The 23,323-nt window shown below is 38.8% G+C and overlaps 1 protein-coding gene across 6 annotated transcripts in view; it reads right to left on the bottom strand.

Moving 5' to 3' along the window:
* PCDH9 (protocadherin 9) overlaps positions 1-23,323 on the bottom strand; it is a 917,670-nt gene that overhangs the window by 881,364 nt on the left and 12,983 nt on the right. Inside the window, exon 3 of one of the 6 annotated variants that reach the window (XM_050947410.1) lies at positions 14,870-16,129. The exons of the other annotated variants lie outside the window; for them this stretch is intronic. Within the exon in view, the coding sequence (XP_050803367.1) occupies positions 16,061-16,129 (69 nt within the window). The 3' untranslated portion in view covers positions 14,870-16,060. Of the gene's footprint in view, positions 1-14,869; positions 16,130-23,323 lie in introns of those variants that run through there. 6 annotated transcript variants of the gene reach the window in all.

Genomic DNA, 23,323 nt, shown 5'->3' with positions numbered 1-23,323 from the left:
TGATAAATTGAAAGATGCATTACTATACACATCAGTTAATTCCCATTCAACTCAGTGGCCACTACAAGGAAGAAAATATTCCAGAATCATTGACAGCATCTTCTTCTCTTTTAAACTATATCTGTAATAAATACATAGCAATGGTATCTACTACTACTTTAAAACACTGAAACATTTTACCTGATTTTTTCAGCTATTTCTTGCATATATATACAGAGAGAGAGATAGAGAGAGAGAGAGAGATTTTCAACAATCAGAATTGTAAAGAAGAAGTAAATACACTGCTATCCTTAAATATTTTCTACGCTGTAGTGGCTCATAAGAAAAGAAAAGAAAAGAAAAGAAAAGAAAAGAAAAGAAAAGAAAAAACTGTCAGTTTTCAATTGTCAATCTGGGGGAAGAATATCCCTCAGATGGGTAGATACTACGTATACATGTTAAACCATATTATGAATACATAGCGTCCACCATATAAATATATAACAGGAGTAATATAGTATACTGTGCCTACTAACTACTGAATAATAATTATATAGGAAATTTTCACATCAAGTGTTTTACATTTATGATTACTCATACATTATATCACACAATAGGGGGAACCTCTTCCCAGACATACTCCTTTACCACATTTTGTCATCTTTCAGAGAATAATCATCCGTTACACAGTGACAAAGTATTTCTCCAGAAATATATGAAATGCATTTACTATTGCAAGATCAGAAAATGATCAGCAACCTGACCATTTTACAAACAGAGTTTAAGGAATAACAGCTTTAACAGAGTGTCAAATATTTGGCACTGACCTTAAACAAATTAGGAATTGTGGGCATAGGGGTGTCACTCAGAAAGTTTAAGAAACACATAACCAGAAAACTAGTTAAGCAATGATGAATGAAAAGAAGTACTTTCCATTCAAATAGCGCACAGTGGGCCTATTTGAGTCACACCTAACCACCCTGCAGTGCGTTATCTGAACAGCTCAAAGCATGGCAAAGGACAGCACAGCTTTATAGTCATTATTGTTAAAAGAAAAGCAACATGCTGAAATGTATATTAACTGAAAGTTAAAGATTTTTAAATGCCACTAAGGCTTTATGGTGTATTAAGATCTCAAGAGAGAGCAGGCTATTTTTATGTAGGCTACTAGAGCAGAAGAGCAAGTTAAATTCTTGTGTATCTCTCCAGGACTCACGCATCACGGTTAAATATGAGGCATTTCACTCCAAGCAGTCTTGCAATCTTTTCAAGGTAACAGTCTCTTCTACGTGAGAAAATAAACTTTTCTCTGTAGGGCATTGTTTGGTAACAGTGCCTCACTTGGAGGGCAGACACACACACTCTGATATAATCTACTTTTGACTGAGCTCATAAATCAAGAATATCTCCTGCCTCTCATTTCTAAACATCTGGCTCTGACCATCACTCAGACACAAAAGTCATCAAAGCAACTAACAACCAGTTAATATTAAGAATATAAACTAGTGACAGACAAAACATGTTTGTCATTTGTCACTTTTTCTTCTCACTTATCGACCCGAAATTTTAGGGTGAAATGTTGGTATAAAAAAATATAGGCCCCAATCGGGCAATTGGATCCATGCGGGAGGAAACCTGTGTATCTGCACAGAGCACCACTGGCTTCAGCTGTACTCTGCACCAGAATCAACCCACATGGAGCAGTGTGCAGGGGCCACTGGATATATCACTGTGCCATTGAGAACAAGAAGAGAACTTGTCCATCTGGCTATTAGAAAGAATACAGGTTTGGGTTTAGAGAGAACACTGTAATGGCTTCGAAACTCATTTAAAAAAAAATCAGAAACTTTGCCAGTTAGAAATCTACTCAGCATTTCTGTGCTGGAATGTCACTTTAAGTTAATAGTGAAGTTGAAATCTTTTAGGATAGATTATGTAATACAAAGTTCTCTTTATTTCTGCTTTTAAACGACATGAAATAACCCTCCCTGCTTCTACTGATATCGCCAAACAGGATAACAGAAGTCTTACAGAAGCCTTGACAGCTTAAATATACTGTAGGAATTGTTGACAATTACATCTGCACATCTCAGTGTGCGGAGTGGATGGCTAATGGAATTAATGAATTGCCTGCTGGCGTACAAGCAAAAAGCCTAAATAACAACATGACCTTCAGTCAACACTGCTGCAAAAGCACTTTCTAAACGATTCAAAACACATGAGCTATGACCTCAGCCACTGATAAATGTTTGTGATTTTTCTTCTTTTGCTAATTTTGTCCCTCTTGTATAGTTCTTCCTAGATCAACATTTAACCACTTGTTTTGTTATTTTTTTTAATTAATAATGCAGCGCTCACAGTAATATCCATGGAAGAAGGATGTTGTAGGACCAGGTTCTGCCGGCATTTACACCAGCATAAATCTAAAACCACACCACTGAAGTCTAAGAAATTACTCCAAATTTTCACGAGTGAAAAGAGAAAAGCATCTAGTTCTGATTCTCTAAATATGCTTGAAATGAAGAGTCGGGATTTCATGACACAAACCAGTGTCATACTCCTAATCTCTTTGTTTTCACCCAGATGTAACTGCACTGCAGTCAATAGACTGCCATGTGAACAACTATGTGAAAGGAGAACCAGACCCAAAACTGGCAATCCCTGCTTATGCCAATATTGTTACTAATATATTCCATGAGAAGCAGGACTAAAATATATTCTGCTGTAAGATGGACATTTTTAAAGAGATGAGGAACTGGGGTCTTATTTAAAAGCATATCAGCAAATAAATGCAGACAACAAACCTATTTTAATATCAGTGTTTCTAACATTTTGAGGCTGGAACACTCCTACAGAACAGGAATTATATTTCTTAATTATTCTTAAAGAGACTTGGCCTAACCCTACATTTTTAATCTTTTTTAGGATTTAGTTTAGCAGGATAAGAGCTTATAACAGAGCATAAAATGATTTAATGCAATGCCTACAATCTATTGATGCTTAATGTAATTGATCACTGAAATACTTAAAACGATAGTATTAAGTGATTTGTGCATTTGATGACATGAATGATTGTGACAGCCTTAGCCACATAGTTGCATTCCGCTTGACTTTCACACACTTTATTTGAAGACATGCATGTGTAAAGATCAGTAGCAATTGCCAGTTTGCCTGGTCTACCACATCACCATACTGCTACAGACTTTTCCCCCTTAGGTGCAATTTTGTCACACTCCATTAATCCCCTCAATCCTCCCCCAATCCTGTGGACTTGTTATATTCATATATTGTAATCCATGATTGTTGTGGTAAAGGAACATTGGAAAGTCTCAGTTGTCCTCAAGGCAGAAAATTACAATGATAAGTCTATTAAATTTGGCTCTTACAATGTCCACTTGGATCAAGCCTGCTTGTCACAATAATAACCAATAGTCACAATGTCAGTACAAATTATCACCAACATCCAGAATGTCAATGTGAAATTAATTTTGCGTCTCACATAGCCTTGTCTGTTCAGTTCCCAGACAAAGGCAGAACTCCAGCTGTATTTTTAAGGAGGAAAAACACTAAATCAACACATCACACAGGGCAGCTTCATTCACTTATGCATGTCAGGTTTTCAGTTTTCAACTCCCAACTGGAAACTCTATCACATGATTGCACCTATTGTGTAACAAAAATCTTGGCATTCTTCCACCTGAATCTGTTAAAGAGTGATTACTGAGAGCATTCCCTTTCAGGGTTGTTCAAGTTAAATACGAGATTCTTCATAAATGATACTGTTCCTCTCTCTCTCACACACACACACCCCGAGTATTTCTATTTCCATCTCATTTGGTCTGAAGTCAATTTTTAAAAATACACATATCAGAGAACACTGTTTATTTTCTTTGATTGGCTTGATGAATTAAAACTTGTAAATCTTGGTTTTATCCCAGTGACAGGAAGAGTTAACAGCTGAATCCAACTATCTAAAAATCTATGATTGATCATCTAGTGAACTCTGCAATAAAAGCTTGTTTGCTAATTAACTGCACTAAGGTCCGCATTCAGTGACATGTTTAACAGCATTTTTTAATTAGGTAAAAACTTTCACTTCCACATATGAGAGCTCATTAGAATTTTAATTCTGAAATAAATAAAAATAAATAAGTAAATCAACCTCAAAATAACTGAACGGTAATGATCAAAACACAGGAAAACTAAAAAGCATTGTTCCTCTGATATCTGAGGTGTCTGAAGTTGATTTATTTTACCTCCTACGTATGGCTCCTCTTTTTTCATATTTTAAATTAAGATTGTATTTTACTATTTTCTAGAAATCTGCAACACCTTGTGCCCTAAATAAGAACAGCAGCCATGAATCTGATTACATGATCTACATGCACTTCACACACTAAACAAGTTTGTTAGCAGACTGTTGCAAGAATCAATCTCATTCACCCATGGGCACAGTGTACACCATCTCCAGATCACTGAGCTAGTTTATTTTATTCTGTAATATGCACAGAGGTTAACCTGCACAAAATTCTGCAATGCAGAATTATATTTAAATCTGATGTTACTCCATTCAAACTTAAACCATACTTAACACATTCATTACTGATAAGAACACTGTAAACGTTATTTATGACCAGTTTCAAGGATTATATTGGAAGCTTAACATGAGGTGGCAATATTTTAGCACATATAAAAAAGTGCCAGTATAGAAACTAGCAACATAAGGCTGGTATATTCAAAACACTGTATAAAACAGCAAGACGTCTCTTGTGGTAATGGGGGTATAAAAATAATACATTTCTAAATATATTTAGAGAGTTTGTATCCAACTGAGAAATGCTGCTCACCAGCACAGAGACGTCAGGCAAAAGACAAACTTCTACCCACTGCTGATTCTAGCAGAAATATTTAAGTGCAGATAAGTAATATGGGTCCTTCTGAACAGATCACCCCAGTCTACTTTGCAGCTTATGTTAGTCAATGCTATATTCAAATATGAGGTGGTAGGATAGTTTCTCTTGTCAGTGTAGACAAGGCTAAACCATGGTATAATCATTGTAAACCAGTCTACAAATCTGTGCTCTTGATAATGCTCTCTCTAGTCTAGCACAATTTAAAAAAAATCACATGGCTGCCAAAGCCCTAGCTACACCAGGGAAATGTTAGCGCCATGCACTGTCTTGAAACACATTTCTGTCAAGTGCAGAAGGTTTGGAAAGACCTGCCCTTGTAGTTTGATAGGAAAGTTCCATTTGGCTCCTTTCCTGAACTCTTCCACACACTGCCCCAAACTTTACCACATTATATCAAAAAACAAATACTAAATATAAAATAAATAAAATAATAATAATAAAACCTAACAGTAGCAAATGAGATTCGTACATGACTATGAACATATTGCATGCTCTCACTGTTCTAATCCTCATCCTTCCATATCCCATCCACTGACTCACTAACTCTTTTATTTCTAATTTATACTGTAAGCTGTTTCAGTCAAAGGCTGGAAGTTCACAACTTGTTATGCCCTTTGGTTTTTTAACTCCCTTTGATCTAATGACATTCCTAAATAATTGCCAACTGTTATCTCTTAGGATCCGATCCAAAGACTCCAGTGGAAATGTTTCCAGTAACTTCAGTGGAAGTCGGACAGTGCCCATATCATAGTTCATTGCCATAAAATGTTCTGCACCCTTCTTTTAATCCCACAAAATTAAATTTTCCCAAAGTTCATAAGAAGAGATCCTCCTCTGATGTAAATCAGCGTAGCACCAAACACTTTAGTGAGTTATGCCAATTTTCACCAGCTGAGGATCTCTAGACATTTTTTTTATTATAAAGATGAAAAGTAGTTTGGGATCTCTCAAAAGAGAAGTAAAGCTGGTCTTCTTAAAAGTACTGAAAATGACTCTGAACTCTGTGGTAACACATTCCTATATTGCCTATATGTTGATGTTCTCTGGGCAAGTTGTACAAAGCCATATTTTCTGGTGCAGTAAAATAACTTTGTCTCACTCTCCTGATGCAAAGCTCCCTACATGTCTCATAGTCATAGAATCATAGAATATCAGGGTTGGAAGAGACCTCAGGAGGTCATCTAGTCCAATCCCCAACTAAATCATCCCAGCCAGGGCTCTGTCAAGCCAGGCCTTAAAAACCTCTAAGGATGGAGATTCCACTCCCTCCCTAGGGAACCTATTCCAGTGCTTCATCACCCTCCTAGTGAAATAGTGTTTCCTAATATCCAAGCTAAACCTCCCCCACGGCAACTTGAGACCATTGCTCCTTGTTCTGTCATCTGCCACCACTGGAACAGCCTAGCTCCATCTTATACACTGTCTTATACATTGCTCTATATATGCATAATGTTGTGAGACAATTGTTATATCATCTTATTCACCTTGCCATGGATATTATTCGTCATAACTTCTGAAATTACAAAGAAGCAGTAGAAACAATGTGAGATACAGAGAAACAAGATGGATGAGGTAATATGTTTATTGGAGCAGATTCTGTTGGTGAAAGAGACGAGCTTCTGAGCTACACAGAGCTCCTCTTTAGATCTTCCCAGAAGAGCTGAATGTAGCTGGAAGATCTGAAGAGGAACTCTGTGTAGATCGAAAGCTTGTCTCTTTCACCAGCAGAAGTTTGCCCAATAAAAGATATTACTTCACCCACCTTGTCTCTCTAATATCCTGGGACCAACCCACAGCTAAAACACCACTGAAAATGATTTGTCAGTGAAATGTTCTAAGCCAAGAACAATTGCTTGGGATTTGCAGACAATGTTGCTTAATGTAGAGTAGCCAATGCAAGGAGCTTTGTCCCAATGCAACATATCACTTAAACTGTAAAACAATATTTTCTATAGTTGCAGACAACATTTTAGGATGCAGTACCTGTTCAACGGATTTTAAACATGATGTTCTCTGTCCAACTTTTCGCAACTATTTCTTCCCCTACTAAAGCAGGGTTTCTCAAACAGGGGTTGCTGCTTGTGTAGGGAAAGCCCCTGGCAGGCCAGGCCGGTGTATTTACCTGCCCCGTCTGCAGGTCCGGCCAATCGCAGCTCCCACTGGCCGCGGAGTGCTGCTCTGGGCCAATGGGAGCTGCTGGAAGAAATGTGGATGAGTAGAACAGCAGCTCCCATTGGGCCGGAGCAGTGATCCGCAGCCAGTGGGAACCGCGATCGGTCAGACCGGTGGACAGGCAGGTAAACACACCAGCCCCAGCCCACCAGGGCTTTCCCTACCTAAGCGGCGACCCCTGTTTGAGAAACCCTGCACTAAAGTGTCCATTCAAAATGTTCTCATTTACTTTTAGATAAAGTCCTGCAGAAAACCCATAAAACTTGATTCGGTGACCCTTATACTGAGTGACACTTACTCACATAAGCCATCTCACAGGAATCATTGGAAGGGATTTTCCAAAGCACTCAGGATTGGCCTCTCTGCTGTTCCTGGAGTCAGTAGTCAATAGCTGAGTCACTGACTTCAAACAGAGTAAACATAGGCCAGTACGGAACACTTTTGAAAATACCAGTCTTAAAACTCAAACTCAGAGACTCAGGTATATTTTGCATGGAAATCAATGAAACTACTCATAAAGCAAGTGCTACCCAAAGTGAAGAAAGCTTGTAAAATTGAGTCCAAGCAGCTCACGTAAACAAGCTGGCCTTAACCAGTGGTATAAACATTACAGTATAAAGATAAAATAATCTTCGAGGGAGAAGGAACAAGTCAAAGCAGGAAGCAGTTTAATTTTCACCTTTGACAACAGGAGGATTTTCACTTCCAGCTGCTTCTGTGTTTAACTGACCACTTTTTATGTAGTGAGTGAAAGCCAGCCAATTTTCTTCAGAAAAGTTGTACTATTCTCTTGACTCAATAAGAGCTGTATGCTTCTTATTTGTCTATGGCACCATGGGGATGACATAAAACATCAGAGCAAAGATTTCTTTTTCCAATATGCAAAATTAACTGTTAAACTCAATGGGGAGCATTTAGATACCACCAATTTAGAATCAAACCAAAGCAAATAGTCTTCTTAGGGAAGAAAGGGACCAAAGGGAACACAAAATGGTACCTGAATTAATTCAGAGTTGTTTCTTATAAAAGCAGAAGAAGTTTCATTTATGCTCAACTAGATTACGTTTCCTTTTATAATAAGCCAATTGTTTGAGGAATTTAAAGATAATGTCATGAATAACCTCACGTAAGAGTACAAAAGGGAGGCTGAATTTTCCAATATATTTTAGCAAAAGGGTCATTCCAAAACATGCCCTGGATTTCTTTTTTTGAAGGAGATTATGATTTACAACCTCCATTGATGTAAAAAGGCACAGTTCCATTGAACTCAATGTTATTGAATTATAATATTAGACCATCTATTAGTTTCCTATTTCCTTTAAACTTGGGGGGCCTGGTTCACTGAAATACATGGAGTTACCCTTATTTATGCCACTTTACGGTTTAACCAAATAAATAACAACCCAAGGACTTTTATTTTTTTTTGGTTGTAAAGAGAGTTTGTTTGGGGAGTGAGGTCTACTTATACTGCCAGCCCTGGCTAATGATTGTCTACTTATCCACATTTCTAAGGACCTAAGATCTTTTGTTTGAAAAGAAGCTTGGAAGCAATTGTCTTGTGTTCATTAATCCATAAACATTTGATTTCAAATTAGATTGCCGGCAGACATACCCTCTCTGCATTGTTACAGTGGAAATCTGATTTGATTAATCAAACAGCTTTGTCTCTAGAATAGTTGTCCCTGACAGTGCTATGCAAAAAACTGCTGATGCAATTGCCAGTGCTGGCATGCTCATCTCTCACCTTGCTAAGTTTTCCCTCATGAAAACATCAACTGTACACCTCATTCAATTAATTATTCTACATACTGCTCATTGCACTTACCGTGCATCATTCTGTATATTAATAAAAAGCTATATTCTATTCCTGGTTCTGAAAGTGACCTGCTTTGTGACACTGTGCCACTCACTGCACTGTGCCTCAGTTTCCCCATTTGTAAAATGGGGATATTGAGACTTACCTTCCTTCATAAAATACTTCAAAAATTATGTATGAAATACTTTTTTATTTAGTGTATTATTTTTATTTTCATTATGTTTGACACTAGCTACCTAATAATATTAGATTATATTTACTATCTACTTTATATTTGACGGGCCTCATTTATACTAAAGACATTCAGCATAGCTCTGAGAATGTGAATAGGTCTTCACATGAGTGTAAATATAATTTACATCTAATTTTATGCTGCTTTATACTACCAAAATGGTGTAAATTGGCCTTCATGTAAACAAGGATCAAGCCCAACAACTCCACTTCTCATAACTTGCAGTTTTAGATTTCAAAACCAATAGTTCCTTTTCCCACCCAAGGTCTCTCTCCCATCTAAAGCACTATATATGTGTGACAATGAATACTGTTATACTGTTGCATTAAGAGAATCTGTGCATGTATGTGAAAATACTGCACCCACAGATAACACAGAGTTAACCAAACAAAAATCCACCAAGCACTATTTTAATTTAATATTGGTATTATTATCCTGTAGCTCATGCTCCAAAACGTCTGTTAGTCTATAAGGTGCCACAGGATTCTTGGCTGCTTTTACAGATCCAGACTAACACGGCTACCCCTCTGATACTATCCTGTCGTTATTTGCTGTGAAAAGCTATATGTTGTGCTATCTGGGCCATTTAAACAGTGAATTGATTATTTTAATCTGTAATACAAAAAACAAATTTTAAAACATTTTTTAATTAAACTGGGTCTACTGGAAACAATGTGAACGCAATTTATTTGATGATAGGGGACATCATTAACCTTCCAGTATTTTTATTATCTTACAAAATGATCACAGTGAATATATATCATTCTCCTTTATTAATCCAAATTTAATTTTATCATGTTGTCTAGGTAATCTGAGCACATTAGATGCTTCACTTTGTATCAAGAGTATTTGTTGAGACAAGAAGCAAATGAGAATATTAATTTTAGACAAAGCTGCAGGGATCCCACTAAAAAAAATGCTTCTCTAGAATAATGGCATTATCCAGCCACTATGGTTAGGTCAAGTATCCATCCCCAGACCAGCTGAATGTGTGCCAGGATGTCTAGAAAGCCTTAGGAGAAGATATCCTGATTACGTCCTCCCTTGGCAAAACTTTATGCAGGCATGTTTGGAAGAAGGTCTCCTGACAGAGACATGTCATGGGGATGTCATAGGGCAAAAACTGGGGTTTTCCCCATGGAAAAGGTGACAAAGTCCATCACAAACCAGTTTCCTGCAGGATCTGACAAAGGTGAAGGCCATCAATGTAGAGGTTCTATGCCTTCTTCCCACTCCCTGGTACCTCTTGAAGCTGTGATATCAGGGCTTCTGCAGCCAGCGCTTGCCCTGGGGATACCCTAAAAGGGGATTTTCACTGTAGAGGGGGCCTACATGAAAGACAACTTGGAGCTGTATTATCCATCCACCCTGATTTCTGCAGATCCAGCAGGGGCAGAATGTACCCCTTTCTTCAACCTCTTCCTCTTTTATCAGCTCTACTGCCTCCCCTGACTCCCCCATACATACATTCACCTCTCTGGGCTTACAGAATATCTTCCATGCATCTACAGAGGAATATGATTGGGCCCATACTTTTAAAAGACATAAATTCCCTAATTTCATCCTAACTGTACCAGCAATCACTCCTCATCTGTGCCCCACTACACTCCCTTATGCATACACAGCACGCATCCTCCCAGCCTGGAAACATACTTATCAGGCTCAGAAAGAATGTGAGCAAATGCTAGGAATGGAGGGCATCTTGAGCAAGCACAGGAAGGAGAAAATTAGTGAAAAAATGAACACATACTGGGCCAAGCTCCATTGAGATGACTGGGCTCCCGTTGAAATCAAAGCAAGTGAAATAGGACCAAATAGTGAGGAATTTCCAAAAAAAATCTGTTTTGACTCAAGCCAATATTTATTATTATTATTAACATTATTTTTTCAGAACTGCCACGGAATAGAAATAGTTATTCACCCAGCTCTAGTGCAGACTGACTAAATCTGTGTGGAAGGGAGCTGCAGCAGGGCAAGCGTCCTGAATCCTCCACTCTGCCTGATATCCAGCAGGGAATTGGCACAGTGACAGCAGTGGGTAGGGCTGTCCTGAGGATGCCCTCCCTTGGGGATGGACTTAATCCAAGGTCACAATAGTCCCTGTAGGCACAGCAAAGTGCAATGTGTGCTAGCAAGTCCACAATGCTGGTCCGAGCATAATTTACAGCTGTATCTACATAGAACGTCTTTTACCAAGCAAGCCTTTGTCTAAGCCACCTACACACTGAAGTCCACGTAGTAGTAACACCCACAGTGACAACACCATGGCAACAAAAAAAGCAGGATTCACTTCTCTCAAGCTTATTTATTGCAATTATCACTTCAAGCCAAATCTCAGCCCCTCCTAGTAAAAAACTTCTACTTCTTATTAAAGAGCACACACTTTCATTTATATGTATTCCTCCTGCAAAAGCAGGGAGCTATAACTGAGGAAGAAGACAAATGTGCAAGAAATAGATGAAATTCTGTGAACAATGCAAATTAAACTAACATACTGAAAACAGCAAGTTAGAAAAACCTCCACTTCTGTCCAGAAGGCCCAGTTCTCCTCTCACATCTATCAGTTTTACACCAGTGTATCCCTATTTCTTCTCTAGATTTGCTCTTGATTTGCACAGGCACAAAAGAGCTCAGAATCAGGCCTGGGATTCCCGCTGGTGTTCAAACATGGAAGAGAGAAGTTTGTGCTGAACATTACGCCAGCCCTCCTCATCAACTAGCGTAGTTATCTTCTGGTGAAACAATGCACGTCAAAGGAGATACCAGAGAACTACTTATGTCCCCATTTGTTTTACTTCACAAAGTTAATGAGTCTTGCCTGTAAGCATTTGTTTATTTTTCTGTGAAATAAAACAAAGGTAACTAACCATGAGTAGTAGCACAAAGGAGAGGGGGGAGTGCCGTCATGCTCCCCGCCATTAGCAAACATGCAGAGAAGCCGAAGTCCCCAGAGCAGAAGGAGGGCTTAAGCCCACTGCAGCATAAGAAGTGCTAAAATCACAAACGTCCCATAAGCTGGTTTTCAAGAGATGGCAGAATCCAACCCCTAGTCTCTGTGGACCCAGGGGAACAATGGGAAATCAGGGCAAAAAGTTATCAGGGAAAGCAACCACCTTTACTTCTAGGCACCCTGAACATGCCGATTCCAACTTGAGGCCTGGTGCAGGCATACTGTTCCAGCCAATCACACTGCATCCTAAAGATGGAGAGTACTGAGCTACTCAATGGAGGTGTCCAAGTCCTTCTGCCCTCTACTGCTTCCCATGATCTACAAACGTTTTTGCTTTGTATTGTCAAATCCATGAATGATAGCAAAAATTATGTCACAGTAACAATGGCAAGTTTTTCAGTATAGTATTAAATATCTGCTTTGATAGTAAGACAAAGAACTCTGCCAAAATACGAAATCATCAGATTACAGTATTTCTCACTTCCTATTCAACATTATCTATTTCTTCCTGTGACTCTCACAGCAACCAAAGCATGGAGCTGCTGCTATGATCTCAGCCTAATGCCCACCCTGTTATGTCCACTGGTTTCACTGAGCTGCTTAACAAATATTATGGGTCCATAAATAGAATATATTCAATACTGCTCAGAGAGAAATTCATTCCCAAACATTCTGTTTTCATGAACCCTCCAATCATTTATTATATAAATCGAAACATTTACTGGATTACGGAAATGTTGTTTAGATTTTACAATCAATATGTATTAACCAAGTACTATTAGTGTTTGCATCACTTGTTTGTTTGCAATTTACATAGATTTTGCTTTCTGCAGTTCTTTGTGCTCATGCCATTTTGAACCATGGTGTGTGTTCAGTGATAATTGCCGAAAGAGCTGCAGAACAGTTGGTGACTTCTTTTCATATTTTTTGGCACAAATCTAAGAATTTATCACAAGCCTGAGTGCAAGTGGAAAAAATCCCCTGCTTCTTTTAGAAATCATGAGTCTAATTCTTTCTCTTCTCACACTGGTATAAATCATGAGTAATTCCACTGAAATCAATGCAGTGGGTGAGAAGAGAATCAGGACTAGGGACTTTTGAGAAAAACTGTGTGTGAGAGGTCCTACTTGCACAGTGCTATACATGTCTTTCAACATTAGCCACCCTGGTTCAAATCTAAATCTGGTCAAAAGTGGAAGTGGGTTTAGACTTCTAACTATTTTCTCTTGGATGCTTGCCCACCATGCAAATGTGCATAAAAGATTTTCTGTGTCAAAGAAAGATCCCAGACTCGAGTCAGAAGTGAGTTACTCTGAAAGAACTGAACAGGGAAGCTTGAATATGACATTCATTTATTTTTGTTGTCATTAACAGAATCCACATGCCTAACTGTATCCTCGTATTTAAGCGATCTGTCACCTGGCTTTGTAAATGATGTTACATTGCTTGGAGATGCTTATCACCTAAGCTTAAAATAATAAATTCTGACTCAATTGAAATGCAAAGGCAAAATACTACATTTCCGCTTCTAGCAGAGCTTCCATTTAATGTGCCAGATGAAGGAGCTTGCTCTGCTTTAGTGGATCAAAGTCAAAATGGTTTGTCCAAGGAACTCAGTGATTCCAGGAAAACAGTCCTTACTCAAGCAAAACTTTAAAGGATGCAAATGGGTGTTTCGCCTGAGTAAGCACTCCATGATTTGGCTCTTTGTCTTCAGGTTAATCTATCAGAATGACTACTCCAGTCCAGACAAGGGACAAGCCAAGTTCCTCTTGATGGTGTTTTTCTAAGGGCTGGTCTACAATACCACTTAAGTCGATGTAACTTATATCACTCAGAGGTGTGAAAAAGACACCCCCTGAGCAACATAAGTTACAGTGACCTAAGTGCTGTCCACACCGGCGCTATGTCGGCAGAAGACACTCTCCGACAAAAATAGTTTCTGTCTCTTGCAGTGATGGAGTAATTATTGCCAACGGGAGACTGCTCTCCTGTCAGCATAGCGCATCTTCACCAGATGCGCTACATTGGCGCAATTGCGTCGGTGCAGCTGCGCCAATGTAGTGCTGTAGTGTATACTTGCCCTAAGAGTCAAGTAAGTAATTTCTCTAAAGTCTCCTCTGAAGTACATTGCCACAGTAGGTGGGAGAAGCATAATTTGAAATTCTGATGGCCTTGGATTTAAAATAATGGATGTCACTGTTTTGTTATACTACCTTAAATTACCACAGGTCTCCTACACTAAACTTGAGATTCTGTTCTCACACATGATCGGAAAATCATGGCATCTATTTCAAAACAGTACAAGCTTGTGTTAAGTGTACAGCTTCTTTATGTCCTTAAGATTAAAGTCTGACAGTAGTGATCTCCCCAAACATGCATCTAATTTTTACATCTACACAGGTAAAAATGCCTTTGAGTCTTAAAACTATGAGTGCTGAATTATTTAAACTAGTATGTTGGTTAAAGAATCTTCCACAGTTTTGGCACTGGCCCTCTTTTCTTAAGACGTCAAAGTGCCATTAACATGTTAAGGAACATATTAAGGATACATTAAAATGAATCTCAAGTGGAAATTGCATGCAGGAGATGTGTAAGAGGAAAAATGTAGAGCATGACAACAAGTGGCATGTAACATCAGAGGTTATTACAATGCCTTTATAACTACTCACTGTACTGCAGGTCACCTCTAGTGAATCACACCACTACTTAGATTTTTATTACTGTTAGTCCTGCCATGAAGGCAGGGGACTGGACTCGATGACCTCTCGAGGTCCCTTCCAGTCCTAGAGTCTATGAGTCTATGAGTCCTCTGATACCACATGCTTCTTCAGAGTGGGATTTGAGCTCTAGCTTTTAAAGGCCGTATGTAATACTTGGAAAACCTTATGATAAAACAATCAAAACAGAAGACAGAGCTACATGTTAGATACAGCACTGAAATGAAGATATTATTACAATAACATCAAATGGCCAGCCTACTGGTCATGCTCTGAATTGCCATACGGGGGAAGGACTTAGCCTTCTTTTCTTGCATTTTTGCTATTCAAAGAGACAGAATACCTCACATTAATAAACAGCAACCACTCAAGAGTGCCCAAGAGACTGCCATCCAGGCAGCCTTAGCAGAAGAAGGATGGCAGTAACACAGTGCAAAGGGGGAAAATGTATGCTGGTGATTCTGAGGGCTCCAGAAGGGCCGTAGAACCTTCCTCCCATATAATGTGTGCTGTGGGGTGTGTGAGAAAGAGGAGGAGGACAACTGCATAGAGGCTATGGGTCTGATTCTATTCTGCCACACAGGATAACATCAGCGATATAACTAGAATTGCATTAGTGGAAAACCAGTGTGAGACCAGAATTAGGCCCAGGGTACATTGTGTTTATACCCAATTTAAGGCCCCTTTCCACAACCAGAGCATTGTTAAATAGTCTTAGTGTAAATGTGAATCATAGCCACTTTCTCTGGTCATTCTCAGTGCCAAGATGCAATGTATGAAATGCCCATTCCTCTGGTAAAATACCAATACCCAAATTCTGGGAAACAGCACCATTAATTCATATCAAATAAATCCATATGTACTACAGGACCAGGAACGCACAAAAATAATGCATCTACTTGATCAATACGATATTTCTAGTGGAAAAGAAAGGTTATTTTCATTACCTACAGTCATCTGATAATTAGCAGCAGGGCAGATTCAACAATATCTCAGGATGTGATTTCACAATGAACAAATGTCTAGTTTTTTGCCATCTAAGAAAGCAACAAAACAATAGCAGGACCTGTCACTATTTTGCTTATGCAGGAATTAGACAATGTCCAGAACCCTGTAGCTACCTTGCTAGCATTTTAACTAGTTTGATTACATCATTGATTCCATTACTTCAACAGTTCTGCTCTCCAGTATAGGGCATAATTGAAAGCAGCAGCCAGCAGGTATCAAATGTGAGTGAGAAATGTCTCCTGCTGAGTAAGTACTGACTGTGAACCAGATTCACTGTCTTGTAGGCAGTTTTGCAACGAAGATGTTATAAAGGAGAGGATCCTCAGATGGGTGGAGCATCTGTGGAGGATAAAGAGGCAAGCAAATTACCAAGAATGTTCAGAAGTGGAAATTACATTTAAAAACTGGCTATGAGGTAGATCAAAAGCGAAGAGATAAGATATTGTAAAGGAATTTTTTCAAAGAGATACAAGAGAGATAAAAGGAAAAAGTTGAAGCACAAGGTATAAAACAACACATTTATTCTGACCTGCTTGCCTCCTTCATTCTGTAACTGTGAAGAAAGTCTTGTCCCGATGTTTTCATGCTAAGCAAAAATCCAACCCTTCTTTTGATTAGTGATAGTGAAGCTGAACAGCACAAAAATGATTAGTGCAGTGGGCCAAATTCTGCCCTTCCAAAGGGTCTGTTTCAAAACCTATTGATATAAATGGGAGTCTTTCCATTATCCAAATCCCATTCAGGTTAATGGAAAGACTCCCACTGATATCAATAGGCTTTGGATCAGGCCCTTCTAATCCTCGGAATCTCAAGTGCGAGGTCAAGATTGGGCCTAGCAAACCCTGAAGTGTGGTGATACTCCAAAAAAAATGATGGTCAGAATGGCATCATGGGGTTCTGTGTTGGAGCTGGAGTTACTGAAAAGCAATAAAGGGCTTTATTTACAGATAAACTTTTTTTTTCTCTAATTGCTAACACTGGAAATCAAACTAGGATTGTTCTGACGCAATCATAATGATCAGTACTACATATTTTGCAATTGTATCTTGGTTAAAAATGTGGTTGACAATACGTGAGCCAGAAGAGGATACAACTTTCTCTCTGCCATCACAGTGCTGGTGTGCTAACAGAATTAAAAGCAATAAACAGTTTGCCTGTTTGTTTCTTAGAAAAGGCAAACAGAACAGACTCTCAATGTACACAAGGAATAGATCTCTTGAGGAAAATGATGCTATTTTTACCGTGATTTTTCTAACCATCACCAAACTTTTAAAAACTTTGACAGAAGTCAAAACTGCAAAACTTCTGGACGGTGTAAAAGTGAAAAGCTATGGGTGTAAAAGAGAAAGGCTATGAGTAGTTACTTCTGTTAGTGAAATTAGAGATTATTCCATTTGTTTGGGTTCAATGAGTTATCTTCACTGAATGGAACGATAACCACTGATGCAACAATGAATAGTTTGCAGAAGTATGGCATTGACATTGAAGCTGATATGTATCAGTAGTGTAACAGATGGTGCTGAGAACCTGGCAGGAGTTTTAAAGGGTTCTGCCACTAGTGTGACTGGGGAGAAATTTGATAACCTAAAAGTAATGTTATTTCACTCCATGAACCATGGGACCAAATTCAGTGAAAGTCTGCCTTAATGGTATCAGGCCTGATTTTCATTTACATTAAGGCTTTGTCTTCATGGGGAAAAAAGGGGGTATTTTTTACATTGAGATATCTAATGTGAGACAGCTACTGATGGTTAAAGTCCTCAGTGTAGCTAGCTGATCCCAGTACTACACACCTAGTGTTAACCTCAACTGGTTACACATAGGTTAAAAATCACAGTGTCCATCTCCACTACAATTTTATTTTAAGATGGCTACCACAGTATAAAACCACACCGTTTTTCTGTAGCAAAGTCATAGCCAACTTCCACTTTACCACCACTCGGCAGTATAAAGATGCCGTATAGTGGGTATCGATCACAGCTGTGCACGCTTTCCTGTGATGTAAAAAGTCCTTAGTGAGAATCTGGCCTGATAACTTTAAGACAAAAAGCACACTGAAACAGGTCCGGTGGTTCAATTACATTTAAAGTGTAACATGTGAACTGTATGGACAAATGTAGCTCTGATCAAGTTTATTGCAGTCAGTTGATTTGCTCCCACTTAGACAAGAGATAAATGTCTCCCACTGTATTTTCAGATATTCTGCAAAGCAGTAAAATTTGCTGGAGAAAATGTCAAAAAAAATTGGCTTCGCCATCACAAAAAACACCCCACTCAAATTTTCTTTTCTTAGGGGATTGCATCTGCTTATACAAGCATTAATGTACTTCGTGAGAGTGATTATGCCTTGGTTCATGTGTTTCAGTCAGACAAGTTGGCAATTCAAATTTCATGACAAAATGCTAACTTATCTTCACTATTGAAAAAGCTAATGAAGTGGTAAATAGTTGCGGAAGCAATGTTACATGCAATGTTCTGCAGGTTTTGAGGGCCTGTCATTATCTGTGAAACTGTATAGATGCAAAGGTAATGAAAGCCCACTAAGAAATCACAACAGGCAAAAAACACTTACAGCTTTGAAAATTAGGACAGAATTAATTTCAATTGTTTAAAAAGGAATATGATTAATTTAGGCCTTTCAAAAGAACTGCCCTAGATACCTTGGCCTGGATTCTCAGCTGGGACCAATATCTGCTGGGTGCTGCTTTGGTGAAAACCACAAAGTACCCAGAGCAGCTGCCTGATTCTGAGATTGGTTTACCTTCAGCCCTGGCATAATGGAGCGCAATCTTGAGGCTGCTTTACACTATGCTCACTGACTATGGTTCCCAAAGAGATATCTACCAGTAACAACTGACAGATTACAAATGTCATCAGCAGGAGAAATAGTACTCCAGACATGCCCTCTCCTCCTGCTCCCGAATCATCTAGAGTTGCCAAGCATCTGTTTTTTGACCGGAACTCATAGTCAAAAAGGGACCTGGAGGCTCCAGTCAGCACTGCTGACTGAACTGTTAAAAGTCCAGTCAGCAGCACAGTGAGGTTAAAGCAGACTCCCTACCTGGCTCCACGCAGCTCCAGGAAGTGGCCAGATTTCCCTCTGGCTCCTAGTGGAGGCACAGCCAGGCAGCTCTGTGTGCTGCCCCCAGTCACCGCCACCGCAGCTCTCATTGGCCATGGTTCCCAACAAATGGGAGCTGCGGAACCAGCGCTCAGGGCAGGGTCAGCATGCTGAGTCCCCGTGGCAGGGGCTGAGCCACACGGAAGGGCAGGGTGTTCGGTTTTCTGCAATCATCGAGCTGGCAAACCTAGAATCATCACCTATACTGGGGGACGCAGGGAGCTGGCTACACAGGCTCTATGGTAGCTAGGGACTCTTTGAATAAGGGCTTCTGCAACACCAGGCTTGCACATTCTTACACCAGGCTTGCACTTGGCCCAAAATGTGAGAGCATTAACAAAATACCTAGAATGGTGCAAGAGTAGCAAGTAAATGTTACCAAACATAGAAATAGTTTCCAATGCGAGTCATTTCCTTCTAAATTGATTCACAGACTTAAAGGTTTATTTGACCTAAGTTCCAAATGCAAGAATTGCTTATGACACAGACATCAGAAATCAGCTCCAGACAAGGTAAGTCCATTTTGTTGCCATCTGTGATGTGCGCCATATACAAAGAGACCCATGAGGGATCTTATGAAGCTGTACTATTAAAAGTTCTCAACATACTGTTTTAAACATGCAGACTCAAGAGTCAGTATCATCCTGTGTATCATATAAGCACTGCCAGCTTTCTTAGTAACAGACCTATTCTGTTTCCTGAAAGTTCAGACATCCACACTGAGTTTTTAGCCAAATGACAGCTGTATGGTTTCATAAGTGTTTTCAGATTTCATCCCAATCTTCCTTGCAAACTGTTGAATTCAAGTACTGTCCACTTACTGAAACTCAACTTGTATGGTCCTGCTTTGTGGTTGTTTATAGTTTTGTTTGCTTGTTTGTTTTCTGAATCAATCCTCTTTCATAAATCGCAGCAAGACACCAGACCTAACTCGGATGTTGCCTTCTGCCAGCGTGGTATCAACAGAGTCTGCCCAAAAAACATTAATGAGATATTTTGTGTGCCTGCCTCAACTATCACAAATATAGTAGTCTACAGAACTAGCCAATGGATTCCAGCAGGCTACTTCAAAATAAATATTTCATAGCTCTCCAAAAACGGCAACATTTTAACTCCAAAATCTACACATTTCTGGCATACATTTTAGGTCCTAAATACTCAGAAAGAAAGTGATTCATGGAAGTTACCTTACCAGATCATACTAGTAGCCTGCCTTTGTTAGTGGGCTATTATACCTAGAAGACGTCACGGGGTTCATATCAGATTTAGGTTACAAGTGAAGCAGGTTTCATCAATTTTAAAATAAGCATATATGACTGTTCACAATTAACAGTCTCTGTTAATCTAATTAGCACTACATTTTCAACTGTCTGTCCACTACTTTAGGAATACCTCAAATTCTGGAGCACAACTTCAGAATCATAGAAGTCTGACTTTTAGCACCCACAATTCCAAATGCAACTAAGGGGAGCAGCAACCAGATAGCACCTCTGGAAATCAATATCAAGATATCTCAAGCTGGGCACCTGAAAATGGACACACCTACAAATGATGAGTATTTTTAGGTCTTAGTTTCTCTCTCCTCTCCCTCATTCTCTCAGCCTAGTTGTACAAACTTCAATGGGAGTTTTTCCAGAATAAGTATTGCAGGGCTGGGTTCTCTGTCTTTTTCCTCTGACTTTCATTAGCATCTCTAAATCACTCTATTTAATCTGATTTAAAACAAAAAACAAAAAAAACAGTAATGTAGGAACAAGTACAAGCAAATGTCTAGATTAGAAAGCATTACTTCACGTTATCAACATTCTATAAAAATATTCCTCCAAAAGCATTCTGTTATTCAAATTTTAAAGAAGCCACTTAGTTCCTTTAAAGTACTTACTACAGTCAATGCTTTTGAGTTCACTGTGCAATAACAGATCATACAGAAAATCATCTGTGAATCATTTCTCTGATAATATTCATTTGGGGGGAAATCTCAGATTTCTAATATGTGCATGCACACTTCCTACAAAAATAAATATCTCCAGATTTCATTTTCTGAGTATTAAAAAGAGAAACAAGAAATGATAGTGACTATAATTTAGTAAAAGGGAAAGATATATTTAAGCATCAGCCAAGTGACTCAGTTTTTCATACCATTTACAATGGAAGCTTAAAGACTAAAATACTACACAAGCCATTAGTTTCTCAGTACCCTGCAAGGGATTAAAGTATTTCTTAATCAACTGCTAAAGCATAGAAGAAGGCCAAAGCCTACACATTAGCAAAGTTGGGTAATAGTAAAATTTGAAGATGTTCAGATAGCTTTGATACCATCACAGCAAGAAGCAAAGGATACAATCACAGCAAGAAGTGCAGCAGTTATTAAAATCTACTGAAAACCAATTAGTAACTTGGCAGTTTCTTTGTCGGCAATATACAACTTTGAGGAATCACATGACAGTAACCAGTGCACTGATTTTTAATGAGGTCACACAAAGCTGACAACACCAACACACTGTTGTTGTTATTATTTGATGTTTCTAATGACAGAGGGCATCCAAAACAGCCAGCTCAAGAGAAGTGGATACAGGAAACTACTTTTTATGGCATTTAAGTAGCTTTCCAAAAGCCCTTGACGAACCTTTGCCATACTATGTGCCATGACTGCTAGGCAATCCATGTAGAAATGATCTCACTCCATCACTCTAAATCTGATGGACCGCATGAGGTAAACTTTAATGCATCAATACCACACACACACACAAAGAAAACAAAGCAAATATGTTCACATCTCATTCAATTAATGGCTGAGGATGCAAAAACAGATCCATGATAGATGAACAGCTTAAATGAACAGTCAGTTCAGAATGCTCTACAATGCTGCTCAGCTACAGCTGCACAAACCCCATAGACTGAACCACCCCTTTCAAAAGGATGCCTCCAGGAGTCCAGAACAACTGTACCAGAGCATATTATAAGTGGCTTCCCTTGGCCATATCCACACCTCTCATCTACTTTCACAGGAAGGCCAGGTCATAATCAGGCATTGCCATTTTTAACTAATCTTGGTTTCAGGAAGAAAATGGGAGTTTGTCAATCATGGCAACATGTCTATCCTGTCTCACTCTGTATTTCTGGTGATTGACAGCCCTGCGCTCTTGTAGCAAACAAAGGCTAAATAAAATTTTTTTAAAAAGGCAGGCATTCTTTTCCATCTGAAATGTTTGACAGATTTAACAGCTTTCTGAAATAAAAACTGATGAAACCTCAAACAGAAAAGTTCATCCCCTGTACATGAGAGATTACATTTCAACAGGTGACGTTTACTACTATCCCTTAGATAGATGCAGATTTCATTAATTAATTTATTTATCTGGCAGTTGTTAAAAATATAGGGATGACTATAGCTTTACTATTGGTGCACAGTCTACCTCCTGCTGCTCGGAATGCTGAAGACTTCAGTGTGAGGCATGTTTCAGGATACAGTTGTCACAACCTGAATGCAATTTCAAGTCCTGTTACCAACTAGACCAACACTTTACTGATATTTTGACCTGTATTTCTGACACGGTTAAAGTGAACCAAACTGACAAGCAACTGAAAATTCAGGCAGCTACAGACACATACACAAAAAGAGATACTGGAAATATTTTAACACAATGGCTTGAATAGTTGAACAGAATAGTATTTTTTTCTAATAGCTCTAGTTATATACCAGAAAGCTATAACACACTTTTTATAGTGATAGTAAATTCATAAAATGTTGTATCAAGGAATTATCTACAGTGAGACAAAACATAGGAAGCTCACTCCCTGGTTCAAAGGCAGCAAACCAAAATAACTTGCATTCCAATGCACTTACTACAGGAAGAGAACTAACTGCATATAGGACTGAATCCAATGTCCATTCAAGTCGATGGGAGTCTTTCCATTGACTCGAGGGGACATTGGTTTGGGCCCATATTACAAAGAAAAGCTTTTCAAATGTTACTGTGTACTGGGTGCATGTTTCTATACATACACACTATGGACATAAATATACTTTTATAAACAGAGGGCCAGATCCTGCAAGCGTTACTATTGACTTCACTAAGAGTTTTTGGCTTGAACCTGCAGTGGTGAAATTAACATATACAGAAGACTTGAAGGATCAGGCCCAAAGATTCATACACAACATTGGAGTTAGTATAAAATGTGAAGGTATCCTACTTTCTGTGCTTTACAGTTCTAATGAAGCCACTGAATGTATAGCTATCATAACTAAGATGGGCATCTACAGTAAAGATATCCAAAGTTACTTTGTTTCCAGAAGTTTGAATAATGTCAATAAATAAATATACAGATCTCCAACTGGATGAATCAACAACAGGTCAGGCTGATGGTAAATCTCTTTCACAACTGAAATAAGAATTTTTGTTTGGGTTTTA

Source organism: Gopherus flavomarginatus, chromosome 1 (assembly GCF_025201925.1).
Source record: "Gopherus flavomarginatus isolate rGopFla2 chromosome 1, rGopFla2.mat.asm, whole genome shotgun sequence".
Classification (NCBI taxonomy): Eukaryota; Metazoa; Chordata; order Testudines; family Testudinidae; genus Gopherus; species Gopherus flavomarginatus.
Note: the sequence above shows the minus strand (reverse complement) of the source record. Positions and strands in the feature narration are given on the sequence as shown.